Source organism: Falco naumanni, chromosome 2 (genome assembly GCF_017639655.2).
Source record: "Falco naumanni isolate bFalNau1 chromosome 2, bFalNau1.pat, whole genome shotgun sequence".
Lineage (NCBI taxonomy): Eukaryota > Metazoa > Chordata > Aves > Falconiformes > Falconidae > Falco > Falco naumanni.
This window is the reverse complement of record NC_054055.1, coordinates 19,004,354-19,019,494: the sequence shown is the minus strand read 5'-3', so window position 1 is coordinate 19,019,494 and position 15,141 is coordinate 19,004,354. Positions and strand designations below refer to the sequence as shown.

Sequence of the window (15,141 nt, the reverse complement as noted above, 5' to 3'; positions counted from 1 at the left end):
ACTCTGCACAGGGCAGGGGAGCAGAGAGTTTTCTCAAGTGTAGGGAAAAGACATGTATAAGCACTTTTGGGAATATCCTTAGGTGAAGGCAGGAGGGAATACAGCCAGGTCCAGGACAGTAGTGCTGGAAACAGAAGTGTTCCATTTCATGTTAAATGGGGTCCTTCGGGAAATCTAACTTGCTTCAGGGCAAGAAAGTAGCCATGAAGTGCTGTGAAGGGAGAATGCAGAATGTGAAACCCCTGCTTACTTCTGGTAAATCAGTCTGGCTCTGCAGCAGGTACTTTTTACCTTTTTAAGACCACCAAATTCCAAGACTAGCATCCAGCCCATTAAATGGTTTTAGTCTGTGAAGATGCTGGAAGCAGGTCTGGCCTTCACTCTCTGAAGGAGCAGAGTAGAACAAGTGGTTTTATAGCAGCCACCAAGCACCTGAGACAGATTTATTTATTATTCAAAAGTGTCAATCAAGCTCAAAGACTGACATATAATAATACATAAATAGAAGTTAGCACAGAAAAATGACAGTGTGCTGAGTCTGGAACTAGTAAAAAAAATCAGCTTCTCCAGTTAATTTGATGTATGCTTATCCTGGAGAATTACTAGAATAGCAGGAAAAAGATTTTAGCCACATATCCATCTAAGCAACTGGAGAAATACTTCCAGGCATCTCTAGATGTTTGCATATCTTGAGAACTTAAAAAAAACAACCCACAAAACTGGAGCTGTGTTTAGAAAGTTCAGAACAGCATACACTTCCTCCCCAGCTCCTGGGACAGTCTCTCCCTTTTCATGTGTTGCATGCCTGTCCTCATATAAATGACAAAATTTTAGCCATCAACAGGAAGAACATATACATATGGTAAGAGCAGTCCTGGAATCACTCAGAGAAATAGCTGACACTGGAAACAGCAAACTGGCTCCAAACAAGGATAAGCTGGGATTTCTTGTGGACAAAAGTAAGATCTCCGGTAGAAAAAAAAAAAATCCTAATTACTATGACTACCAGATGCTACAAAAAGAGTCAAACACCCCTGAGAACTTAAGCTTGGTTAGCTGTTATGGGGATAGACGTGCATGTTTAGAAGTGACACTATCACTTACAGAATGCACACACGGCAGCAGAGCAGGAGAATAAGCAGTCACCTACATGCCCGCCAGCAAATCTTTCCAGCAGTTGAAGATAAACAGTAAAGCAGGAGTTACTCTTCCAGTAAAGAAAAGGACTTGTTTCTGCTTAAGATACCAAATACTGTTGAAGTACTGCCCTTCAGACTCAGCCCTGGAATGATGTGCAGCATCACCAGAACAGCCAGAGATACCTGCTTTCTGGGGCAATGTACTGGACTCGTCCCCTTGCAGCAAAACTACACTTCTCTACAGCCTACTGCAAACACAAACATACACAACCAACATGAGAATCAGATGAAACAACTGAAGTACTACCTCATACACAACCCTGGTCCTCTTTGAAGCACATAAATATATTCAAAACCCCTCAATACATTTTGCCAATAATATCAATTAAAAAAATATGCACAAGTTGTTAGTTCAAGTTCATTCACGTAATGGAAAATTTTTCTCCATTAAATAAAGCTTGTCCTTTGCATGCTTCTTTCCTCCCACCAATATAATATTTTGTTTTTCAACCTTGTTACAATTCAGTGATAAGATCCACCGAATATCAAGCAGTCTCAACATGGTCTTCAGCTTGATTTCAGGTATTTGGCGTGACATATCCAGGATATCCTCTGCAAATAAATCCAGAAGAGTTCATGAACTTACTGTCTCAATCATATTTTGAATTAGCAGAAGACACAAACATCAAAGCTTCTTTTAAACCATCTTGACAAGAAAAAAAGAAAGGTCAGCTAAAGTAAGAACTTTGCTCTGTTTCATTACTCAATTGGATTCCAACTCCTGGTATATTAAGATAAGTACTTTTATCAGTCTTATTCTGGGTTGTTGTAATTATTATTTGACTCTTTATGTGTTCCTTGTACCTCCTACCTAAACAATCTGTACTGGCCCCAAATTTAACTGATATTCAAGTATAATATACATTACATTGAATAAGGAATATCTACACTTGATCAAGTTGTCACAAAAACATCTTTCTATTCAAATTGAAGTCTTTTTAAAAGGTATTATTCCATTGTTCAAAGATTACTCATACTTATTGTAGACTAATTTAATCTCATATATTGCTCATAAGATGGCTTTGCATTTCAAAGAACTTCATCTTTACCAGAACAACTGTGAAATCAGTCGCATCACTTACATAGTTTTCTCCAACTCCTTAGTTTTATTGCCTAATTTACTCAGAAGAAACCATTCACTAATATTTTGATGGCCACAAAACAAAATATACCTACACATAAAAGAGTAAAACTACCTTTTTATTTTTTTTTTTTGTAAGGTTGGGAGGATTCAAACACCCAATCAATCATAACGTTTCTTCTTTGCAAAAAGGCCGTCAGATACCATGCCGAAGAATAGTTAGTCACAGCAACAAGAGCTATTTTGGTAGCTGAAGAGCAAGCAGCTGCATGAATTTCTAATTGCATTAAAGCATCTTCATAGCTCCTCCAAATTAAATAACCAAATTTGTAAAATTTAATCATACCTGTTCTCTTCGTGGCAGTCATTACTACTTTCAGATCTTGTAGCATTTGCTGCCTTGGTCTCCATTTCCTTGGCTTTAGGAGAATCTACTTTTTTATTATACTTGGACAGAATCTATGGGAAACATTAAAAGGGAATAAAAAGAATTACCTAAGAACTCAAAACAGGATTACAGTTTATGTATTTTTAGTAAGTAGCAGAGAGCTATTTATTTTCAAATAACACAATTTGATAGAACTAAGCCCTTTTAATTTTACTATTTTGATATTAAAAGTACTTAGGGGAAAAAAACCCAACCCACAGTATATTAGCTAACCTGTAGAATATCATCCGGTATCCTTGTTATTTCTGGAGATGGAGGAGTACTGAGTAACTGGTCATCATAGTTTTTTATTTTGGGAGGAGAAGGGTCTTCAAAATGTTCAAGATACTCATCAGAGGTCACAAGAAAAGGAATGCTATCTTCTATGTGTTGTTTATCTGTTGTGTCATCCTTTGTCACTGACTCATTCTTTCCTCCCTGCTTTACCTGCTGCAAAAGAGGTATTAAATTTCTTTGGTTAATTTACTTATCTTCTGTAAAGTAAAAACATTTATTAAAAACAAAATTACTATTATAAAGATCTACAATGACATAACAAAAAGTAGTATTGAAAAAGAATCCCAAACAAAGACAGTAAGAAGTGTGTGAAAATGTATTTAATTGCTATTTACTACCTTAGCTTCTGTTTTTAGCCATCTTGTTTCAAAATCTGGCAACTCTGGTGTTCCTGTATGACTGGGAGGAGATAGTTTGTTTGTCTTTCGTGACCTTGCTGATACTATAGTATTTTTTCCGGAACAGATTTGCACATCAGGAGTACAGAACTCTAGCATCATAGGAGAAGCCATCCAGCCAGCTGCTGAAATTAAGGGTGAAAGTGTGGAATAAAAATAAAGATACACACACATATTATAAGTTTCAGTGCCCCAGTTTAGTTCTTTAAGTCTATTTGCATATTCTAACACACCTGTATCATTTTAGCTGATATTTTCAGCATGAAGAACCACCTAAATCCCAGAATTCCATAAAAACACGAAATGCAAATTAAAAAAAAAAGTTGTAAGTCTAGTCCCACTACTGAATAGCTGAAAAAACCCAATTTAAACCAACATTGCTTTAGCTTCTCATACATTCAATTGTCACTATATTTGTACAAAGGTCTTCACATATTTTCAAGAGAACATAGTATAATTCCTCTCAAAGAGATTTTAGCACTATTTTTGAAAGATCTAAGTTACTGTCTCGTTAGCCTCTTTCAAAACGGTTTCTTTCCTATCTTTAAACAGATCTAATGGGTATTCTCAGGAAAAAAGGCTGTTGGCAAACCGGTATTTTCATTTCAAATAAGGATAAGCTGTAGTACAAAATGATCAATGGCTCTATATAATTTTAGATGGATTATGAGTAGAAGAATGAGCAAAGATTTACACCGAAGTGAGAAACTTTCCCATAGAAGCCACCAACATTGATTTCTAGACATTAGCACTCATACAATGACTAGGCCTAGATTAACTATATTGAACAAGAAACACAGTTTAAAAGTTAACCATGTGTTTACAATGCATTTACTCATGCATCATGTAAAAATTGCGTACGTATACTTATTTCACATACTTTTAACTTACCATTCTCAGCTGTCACATTTGATTTTGGCCTAGGAGTAACCATGATCTCCCTGGATATAATTTCTGGTTCATTGACTTTAAGATCATCTTCTTCAAACAACCTGAAAATTAAACCTCTCAATGAGTTCTCAAGTAATATGAAGAAATCACAATTAAAGAAATACTGTCAAACTGATCACTCTTTTAGTATTTGTTTATCAACATGCGAGTCAAAAATTAATTTCCTCAAAGATTACTTTTTCATCTATGATTCTACTGCAGCCATTTGTAGCATGCAGATGTTCAGTCCATCCACAGTTTACCAAATCCACTAAGATTTTAATCCAAGGCATTAAAAGAAAAATAATCCCAAAATGAACAGACAACAAAAGGTGTCTAGGGCAGGAGGAAATCTTTTTGGCTCTGAAACTAGTACCGTTGTGAGCACAAAAAGGTTTTTAATTCAGTTTTGAAGTTTGAATAAAATTACTTTTGTTAATCACTAGCTGACTTACAGTGAAAAGCCATTTAAAAATCAATTCCACAAAACTGGAAACAGAAGTGTTCAGAATTCTTTTTTCCTACCCAAAATATTCCAGTGGAAGAAGGGTGTAGGCAGTTAAGAGACAATACCAGACAAGAAGTGAAAGCTTACCTAAACTCTACACAAAAGTGTGCCTACTTGAGAACTAGATTTAGAGCTTCTCTACACAAAGCCTAAACATTAAAAAAAAATTAAAAATATGTTTGAGGCAGTATATTTTACTTAGATGAACACATCTCAAATTGAGTCAGAAAAAAAGAATTTTTCAACTGAGTTTTGCCTCAGAGGTATTACAGATACCTAAACCCATACGATTCCTAGTTTTTACAATGGAGAAGAACAAGTACAACACTTTTCTTTAGACGCTTTCCCCCTTTTTTCCCCTCTCCTTTCTTCTCTCTGGATTACTTTTGGTTTCAGTTTTGTAGTAGGTGCATCAAAGCACATTGTCCCTTTCACCTGCTTTAAAACTGAAAAACAAAGTTGGAGGACTTGAGGTCTATTAAGTATTTTTAAGAACTTTGAGATGAATTTTTGAAGTGGTTTTCACACAATGCGTAGCTGCTAGACAGTTTTCAGCTAGATACAAGACCTGGATGGCACAAGCGAATTATATGAAAGGGCAGGGCTGTCTCCAAGAAAGTCAGATTGTTATGTGTCTTTGTACCTAGAAACTACAGGTATAAGGCTACCTCATGTGTACTAGGTTTTGAGCTTATCTGATCCTCAGGGAAGAGATTCTGCCCATTATCCACTGAAAACAATTTTTTTTTGTTTGTTTGTTTATTTCTTGGCTTAGTGTTCTGCCCATTTAACATGCTGCGCCTTCTCACTAAGAGGTGAGATGAGTACTTTTTTGACATAACAAGCTGTTCAATTGTTTCAACCCTTCTGATCAAACTGCAAGCTAACTTTCATGTTGCAAAATAAACAAAATAAGCAAGCTAAAAGACAGTTAAACAACATTTTAACTAATGACTTAATGACATGACCCCTCACATATGCCACTTATTCTGAATCCATATGTAGCTTTAACTTGAGTCACAATCAGTATGTGTCCACCTGGTTCGATCATTAATAATGATGTGTTAAAAAGCAATCATGCTATAGCTAATTCTCTACAGAATTTTAATATTATCATTATGGGTATGAAAGACTGCTAGTGTGGGATTTTTTTGTATTGTATAATAATATCGCTGGTGGACTACCTAATTGTTTCACTAGAAGCCACAGAAATAGAATCTGCATTTGTGAATGTATCCCTTTATGAATTACAGCCATAATTAAAGCTGAAGATCACATTTAAACTGGTCCTCGTTAAATAGGAAAAGTAGTATAAAACCACAAAAAGTTATAAATATGAGAATAATTTAAATTATGTGATAAGCTGAAACTATTCTCAAAATATTTGAGAGGGAACGATGTTTGAATTATTATCTTACAGAATTCAGTAAGTTTTCCTGTTATTACAATTCAAATACTATAAAGCTTTATAGACATTATAGTATCTACATAAGTATTCCAAAGGAGAGATCGCAAAACCATTTTAAAAGAAAGTGTATCTTTTCACTTTAACTTTTTCCGCAGTAATTAAAAAACAAAAAAAAACCCACTCAAAATTTAACCCTTGCAGTAAACTGGATCTCTGGGGGACAAGGTCACTCAAGCTGGCATGGTTCTGAAGAACTTCACACCTGTGCCTAAATTGCAAATACCAGCGATTAAAAAAATAAAATTTTAAAATAGATAAATTTGTTTTATTATTTCCACAACTTAATTTGAATATGGTTCTTGGGGTTTTTTGAACAATTTATCTAAATACCAAATATTTAGCTGCAGAGCACTGAATTTCTTTTAGATACCGTCAGCTTTTAAAATTCAACATGTTGCTAATACTAACTATAAAACCATGACCTAACTACCTTTACATCACCTTAGAAGTATAGAAAATTGCCTCTACTGCTAAGGTGTTCTACATCTCACTGCTGCAGATTCTTTAATTTTAATGAGAAACGTGAAAGTCTGGAGATGTCTTTTCAACAGAATGGAGCAAAAAGAGCTAACTGTTTGTAAGGTGGAGCTGGGTAACACAAGAGATGATACACCTTTTCTGCAACAAGGCATTTTACTGAATGCTTTAGAAGTGTTTTTCTGGGTCTGTATTCCTAAAGCTTTTGAAACCTTTAAATTGGATATATCTACTGCAGACGACATCCTCAAATCCAAATCCAAAGTTAAGGAAAGCAAAAGATCAGATATACTGCGCATTTTCGCTTTGTAAATAAATTGTGTATGGAAGATTCTTACCGTGGTGCAGTCAAGGGAAGCAGCATATTAAGAGATCTGTTTCATGGCAGCATTTGGCACCACAAAGGGTAAACATAAAGATAGGCAGAGTTGAAGAAAGACACAGGGCTAACCAGCTGGCAGATAATAACGTATCAACTGCTTGAAGACAACAGGGGCAACAGGAGCCAAGAAATTAATGCAGCAAGAGGAAACAACAGAAAGCTCAGTAGAGAAACAAACTGAACTTATGTCATTTACTTACTTCTTGCTTGTCTGAGGAATCTTGCGAGTAAGTGACATTGTATAATCTTCATTCATACATGTGGTATGTTTACTAATGCCAAAGTGTTCAAGTTTTGGTGTCACACACTCATAATCATCCACCTTCAGCATACATTTTGGGGTTTTGGGCAAAACAGAGGTGGTCTGTGGTTTTAGTGGGGTCCCATTCTTTGAATTTTCTTGATGTGCACTTGTTGCATGTTGTTCTTTCCACTGCAATCCAAGGTCTGGAGAAAGCATATTGTGAAAGACCAAAATCAGAAAGCTGGGGGGTCTGCAGTGGGTCTTTGGGCACCATTGACGTCACAGTACAAGCAGGAAGATGAGGTACATCATCTGCTTTTTCTTCACCAGATTCCTTCTGGACAGACACTGGCGAATCACTGTTAACTACTTCTTCCTCTTCTGTTTAAAAAAGTAATTAAAAAAATTATGCCAGAAGTTTCTCTTTTAAGAATTTCTAAAATAAATTTGGACTTCCTCTCCAATATTCAAAATTAGTTTTATTGTAAAAAATAGATACTTTCTTTCATTTTAAAGCATTGAACCTGAAGCTACAACAGATATCAAAAGCTTATACCAGGCTAAGCTATATTTGTAATGTAGGTCACACATCTGCTGAATTTCACTTCATTGGTAAATATTATTTCTAGGAAAAATGAAATTGAGAGATTTTTATGCATGTATTTTTTAATAGGATTCATCCCCCTGCATGGAGCAGGCAAGAAGTGCTAATCTTAAATATATTTGTTTCCATTTCAGTGCAAGAGTGGAAATTCATTAAAAATGTAAACATAAATTACAACAAAACCAAAATTTGTATAGAACAAAGTTTTTTGGGAAAGAGCAAAGGTTGCACACAGTACTTTAATACTCATTCTTCAGAAAAACAGTATTGAAGAAAGGTTATGAAGCAGCAACTAAAAACTCACGAAAGTGGGTAGCTTTTTAGGTAACAAGAGCAGCCCACTGCAGAAATAAGCAAATGTGTAATTTGTACATTTCTGTAGTTAAACTGAAACACTCCAAAACATTTGTGAATTTCTGCAAGATACAAGCAGCAAGGCAGGGGTGGGGTGGGGAAGCTATTTAAAATACCAAGACACATGAAAAGGTAATACCTCTGCCGTGTTATTACATATTCAAATACACTTTGCTTAAAAACACATCTTAAAAAATAAATTAACCTTGTAGCTCTGTTTGAAGTCTTTAAAGGCAGAGAGAAGACAGGAAGGTATATAAAACCAGAGCCTTCTGCCACATCTTCGTAAAACAGTTATAGTAGCTTAACTCAGAGTGAATATGGTCCATGACCACAATTTTGGTTTATGTAATGAGTGAATAATGTTCAGGGGATAGTTAAGATGTGCCCTGCCAAAGGCTTCTTGAAGATTGATTTGGCCCTTGACAGGGTATGTGTAGTGCTGATAGTTTTTTGCACTCATTTGGAGTATCTGGATTTGTCACACAGGTGTGTGTCCACTTTCTACTGGATTCAGGAACTCCCACTCCAATGATCAAGCTACTACTTCTTGCCACCTGTCACTAATCCCCATATGTGCTTCTCCTTTCCCACCTGTGCTGTGGAACACATTATTTTAAACTTTTCTCTATGGTGATTTTAAGTTAATGCAATCATCACATATGAATACAAACTAATCTAGATACATCTACAACAGTTTCCCATGCATGAGAAGCTGAGGCAGCATAATTCTCTGGGTTATGAAAACATGTTTGCTAGCATGTTTTCTGAATATAGCTATTACTGGAGGGAAAAAAAACCAACACAACTCCCAAAAACCACACTAACTGAAGAACATGCCAGGAGATCTAACTCGTAAGTTTTGTATTTTGGTTTATTCTTACAGCACTGATCACAAAATGAACTTTTACCCCCTGGATATTATTATAAAGCAAATAACATAGATGTACTTGATGTCTTAATTAATAGAAACATACACACAACTAAAGAGAAACATTTTAGAAAATTACATTTTTCTTCACATATTTGCCAAGAAATACTACCTGTAGAGTCTTCGAGACACGTTTTGTAGCTGTATTTCTGGAACCGCTCTCTTATTTTTTCAAGATCTGCTGCATTTCTTTCCATCAGTATTTCACTTGCCTTCATAAACTCATGAATTGTTTGTTTTTCAGAGCAACTCTTATTAAGACTGGCATTAACATCTTCCTTTGGGGGCAGAGGAGGTGAGGGAAAGAGAAATATTGGTTCTCAAATCACCACATGGTAGTTAATCCCAGAACTCTTAATGTGTGAACAAGTATTGAACTTCAATTCAGATGAGGATAAGCAGCAAATTTAGGTCTTATCTGTACGTGAAAACTAGGTTACAAAATATAAGGAATATATAGGGCACAAGTGTACAAAGACTTACAAACATTAAACTAAGATGACAGTTCACAATACGATAACTACTTAGTAACCTCTCAAACAAAAATACATTTTTACTCTACAAAAATATAGGATAACAGCAGTTAGTTTGGAATCTTACTGCCCACGTACAAAGAACTAGTGCAGAGCAGATGGTAAAACCCAAGTTTATATCCTAGCTTACCTCTCAACTATCTCTACACTTGCTCATTTCTATAGCCTGTTTTTCCTACTTATGTTAAAGAAATAAAGAACATTCTTCACAAGTTTAACCGAATGGTCAAAGGTACTGAAACTTCTGTGAAGATTTTCTTCACTGCAAGTGCTAGTTATTGAACACAAACAAGTACACCTCTTCTGTAGGGAGCTGCTGCTCCTGAATCTTTTTCCCCTATACCTATGCCTTGGTACAGCTACAAGTTCTGTGTTACCTTTGCCCCTTGCCAGTCTGAATGACAACAGTGACCACCAACTAATAAACAGTGCTAATCTACTTTAAGTCACTCACAAGTTTTTGGGCACTACCCCGACATCCACAGCCAGTTATGAGGACTTATGAGGTCAATGAATAAAAAGTAAGGGTCAGTACTGCTGACTAACAAAACTGTATTATGGCTTAATGATCAAAATAGGACTGTAAGTTTATGGAACAGCCCTTCCTCCAACTTTTCAAGAAGGAAGTGAGTTAAGATGTTACCTTCAAAGTCCTGATTTCACAACAGAGGTCATGGAAGAGTCTTATTGGTGATTCATCTTCATAGTCTTTGATACGCGTGTTCACATAAAAGGGTTTAGAACAAAAAAAGGGCTATTGATATTTTAGCATGCAAATACATTCTACATCAGAACATAATCTCCTGTATTAGAGATGCTGGAGACATATGTTAAGAGAGAGTCAAGACAGAGGAAACCAAAAGACAAACTAGTTCATATAGGGTGCCTTGCATGGCATGCGACTGCTATTTGCATAGTATGTTAAGCTACACGGAGAAACTGTACAGGCTTCCATTTTACTGTTGCAGCACTGTAGAAATTAATGTATAGCAGATGTTGGCACAATAGGTAGGTTCCTGGGCTGTCAATGATTACTTATGCCAAGTTTTTATCCTTAAAGAGCTCGAACTTGAAATAATAAAATTTGAAAAAAGACACCACTGAAAAACATACATGAACAAAAACCTGAATTCTGCCTTATTTGCACATGGATAGGTGTTAGCATTGTTCACTTATTTGTGCAGCTGTCATTACTTCTTTCACTGGAAATCAAGGTTAATGCAAATAGTGTAAAAGCGGACGCCTGCTATGTGACAAGACTAGGTAATTGTGTACAAACAAGTGTATGGAGAGACTGTAGCTCAAAGCTTGATGCTGAGGGAAGACCAGATCTGGATCTAGAAGGTAGGCTTGGAAATACTCCCTGTTTTGACAATGCAGCTGTTTGAAGTCTTACAGCACAGCGATAAATCCAGTTAGAAGATCGAGCTATCAGCACAAGGGGAGAACTCACCCCGCAAATGCGTTTTGCTGTCTTAATCCATGGAAAGAAGTAAAAGCACGAATGTGATTCCCGTCTCACCCCCCTTCATCCCGTTTTTCCCCGTGATAAATGCTCACCTACGCACCCACAAAGGAGCTCAGAGAATACTGAAGGCTTAACCAATGCCCTATGAGCGACCCCCATCCCCCATCCCCGCACCCGCCAGCCCACCGAACGCCCATCTCCGAACACCCACAGGGGCACGATGGCGGGCGGGGAGCCCAAATCCAGGGCTCCCGAGGGACAACCGCCAGCCCACCGCCCACCCCATCCCAGCAGCCATCGGCCCCAGCGTCCAGGTGTGTCACCGCCAGGCACCCAGCGCGACCCTCCGGACCTCCCCCGAGCCGGAGGCCTTGCTGCGGGGGGGAAGGAGACGGGGCGAGGCCCGCGCTTACCCGTGCCCTCCTCGCGCAGGGGCCCGGCTCAGCTCCTGCGTCTCCTTCTCCAGCGCCGTGGCGAGGGCGCGCAGCTTGCTGAAGAACTCCCTCGACACATCCATGGCCGCGGGGAGGGGGAGCACCAGTGGGACAGGGACAGCGCCCCAGCCGCCCCCCACGCAGCCCTAGGCCGACGCGCGACTGCTAACAGCCGTCCCGGGACCGGGGCCGCCCTGAGGAGAGAAGGCGGCCGCGCTGCCGGGGCTGTAGCGACGTTGCCGCCCGCTGCCCGCTTCGAACGGCGGGCAGCGCGCTATTGGCGCCGCCAGGCCCCGCCCGCCCGCCGCCAGCTCTCGCGAGACGGGCCGCTCGCCGCCGCCATCTTGTTTCCCGCCGCGGGGAGGAGGGACCGGCCGTGGGAATCGGTGAGGGAGGGCGGGGGTCAGCGGCCCGTTGGTTGTGGGACCGGGAGCGCCGCTGCGGCCGTTCGCAGGGCTGCTTCGCCTCGAGGGTGGGCTGACCTGGCCTGAACCGGGAGATAACCTCGGTGGGGGGCGGGCTCCGCTGCCTGGGCCGAGCCCCGCCTGGAGCTGGTGGGCGCCCGGTGGCCCGGGTGGCTCCCGTGGCACCGGGGATCCCCGGAGGGCAGCCGCGCCGTGTCGCGCATCGGCCTCGGTCCCTGTGGAGGCTGCAGCGGGCGCAGGCCGGGGGGACGGGCGGCTGTGCCCTGCCCTGCCGGGAGCGGGGCCGGAGGCTGGGGCCGCAGCGCCGCCGCGGAGCCCCGCAGCTTCGGTCCCGGGCCGGGTCAGAGCGGAGCAGCAGCGCGGGGTTGTGCGGCGGGAACGGGCTGTGGCGGGGTGGCTTTTCGCTGCTCAGCAGTAGGGCTGGTTTATGCCATGTTAAAGTGTTTACCTGGCTTCTTAGTTGGTGAAAATACAGTGTAATGAGAGGCCTAGGGAGTTAGGCATGCTTAGGACTAATAAGTTAATGAAGAGCACGTGTGTCAAATCTAAACGTAGCTTGGCCTTTCTTGCCTCTTTATTACACCTGCGTATTGTGTTGGTAACAGTATTTGTGCTTTCTACATACACTGGTTGGTCTAATATTGGATGTTTTTCCTCTACAAATGAGGTTTCCCATAGTCAAAATACAAGACTAGGTAATTGTATACAAGCAAGTGTGTGGAGAGACTGTAGCTCAAAATTTGATGCTGAGGGAAGGCACCTCTTCTGACTACTTAGTTTCAGCCACTTGTTTTAAGTTCTTGAATGACAGTTGCAGAACTGAAGCATCTTTCAAAAAAGGCCAATTCCTTCCTGGAAAGAAGCATGCAGGCTTTGAGTGCACATAACAGGCTTATTCACAGTTGTGTCTAGCAGCAGTTCACATGCCACAGCATGTGAAAACAGTGAAACTTCAGACATTAGTTATTTAAAATCATTATGCTCAGCAGCAGCACAGAAGCAGAAACTTGCAGGTGAGAGAGCTGCAGAGCTTACAAAAGGGAGCAATTTGCACAATAAAATTTGGGCTGCTTAGGACACATAATAGACTGAAGCCAGTACTGTTCTAAAGAGTCCCCTACAAACTCCTTCACAAGCACAGAGTCATTTCAGCACATACCAGGTCACAAAAAACCCAGACAAAATCAACAATAAAAAAAAGTGCTGTCAGAGCTTGACTTGTTACTCATCTTTTAGTAGCTAGGTCTGGCTTAAATCTAGAAAAAACTCACAAGATCTGGTATATGTCTTTACGTGTATATGCAAGAGGAACAAGGGAATAAGTTCTAGCTAAAGACCTTTTTTTTTTTTTTTTCTCTTTTTTGTTAATACAACCAAAGTTTTGCAGAAGCGTGTGCCATCTACCCAGAATGCATCTCATATCTTTGAATCAACTATACTCAGGATTGCCAAAATAATTTGGAGGACAATGAAAAAAGCTGGAAAATACACAGGTTTCAAGGGGGAGGGAACACAGCAAGAGTAGGTACAAATATACACTGGGAAGCACCACCATGCACTGTGTAAACAAGGCAAACAGGCACCAAGGACTGGGCGTTCAGCCAGTGCTGGTGTTTTGTGTCACTTCGTTAAATGGAGGTTTTATCTCCTCATCTTCTAGGGCAGAAAACTAACTAGGTAGAAATAAAAAATTCTTGAGTATAGGAAAAGAAGTTATGAGTATTATTATTAATAATAATAATAGAAAACTCATTCATGTTCCCTTGATTTACAAAACAGATTTTAACATCTGCATCAGTATGAAAGCCTGTGGTAAACATTTGCAGCCACTGCGGTTGTTCCACCACTGTATGAACAATATCAAGGTCTTTCCTCAGCACTTCTGCATAGAGCATGACAGATGCTATGTAAAAATCTTGCATATGCAAGTAAGAAAAACAAAGACTTTTTCTAACAGAAGAGGTAAGTAGGTGCACGTCTCACAACGTTTGCAAGTTATCTTCATATGCGTGTCACGTCTCTATGCAAGTATTATCAACAGTGCAAAACAATGGATTGCTAAAATTTGTGTAATGAGCACATAAACCTTCACAACCTCATTACTACAAGTTCTGAAGTGACCAAGATTATATTCTGCACAAAGCACTTTATCTTCCATCCCAGCATTAGATATATACAGCAGTTTGTTGCCACACTTTCTCTCAAGAACATCTCTGAGGAAGCAAAAAAGAAACACTACCTTCTGAAGGTATACTATAATGTTTCCAATAGTCAAGCTTTGGAAGAAAAAACCCAACATCTGGACAGCCTCAACACAAAACATCACAGCAGTATTGAACAGAAAAGGATTACTGATGCTGTAGCAGACAAAGCCAAGCATCAGCAAGATACTGAAGCAGTTGGACTACATATGGCACATGTCAGCAGTACTCTGCTCTGATCTAGACACGGATGTAGAGAGAAGCTTCTAGGCCTCTTCTGCAGCCAACAGCACTTACTTAAAAACTTATATACTAGAGATGTAGTAAGTTTTGTAAGCCTACATGATTATAGCACTTCCACCTCTTTCTGGAAGTCTACTTTAATCAAGCTATTATAAGATCAGAGGAGTATTAGCTTTGTGGAATGAGTGATTTAATATGAGTAAAGTGAGTCAGAGACCTACTCTAATTATAAGATCATGACACCACCAGATTCTGTCTTGGAAGTAACCAGGAATAAAAGCAACAAGTGCAAGCACACAGCTACATTGTCTATAGTCACACTTCAGAAGTAGCCCATTCTTGCAGGAAGCATTTGTAACAACTAAATAATTAAAAAAATGTGTTTTTTTTAAACTCATATTAAGTTTACTTCTTCTGCTCAAGGGTCCATTTCACTTCAACATTGTGTCAAATGGGCTTTGGAAGCGTCTTGCTGCAAATGGTGGTATTAAATGTTCATTGTTGTCAGATATCCTGTGGACTTTTGTTGCACTAACA

The 15,141-nt window shown here is 39.5% G+C and overlaps 2 protein-coding genes across 8 annotated transcripts in view; both read right to left on the bottom strand.

Annotated features, from left to right (window-relative positions):
• The window catches only part of ZDHHC20 (zinc finger DHHC-type palmitoyltransferase 20), a 66,044-nt gene that overhangs the window by 20,165 nt on the left and 30,738 nt on the right, over positions 1–15,141 (bottom strand). The gene's annotated exons all lie outside the window — the stretch shown is intronic.
• On the bottom strand, positions 1,680–12,402 carry LOC121083278 (spindle and kinetochore-associated protein 3-like). Its single transcript, XM_040583501.1, is given in 10 exon segments — positions 1,680–1,751; positions 2,627–2,739; positions 2,942–3,157; positions 3,343–3,524; positions 4,294–4,394; positions 7,368–7,600; positions 7,602–7,792; positions 9,413–9,578; positions 10,477–10,559; positions 11,734–12,402. Coding segments are annotated over 10 exon segments (1,404 nt in total). The 5' UTR covers positions 11,819–12,402; the 3' UTR covers positions 1,680–1,717.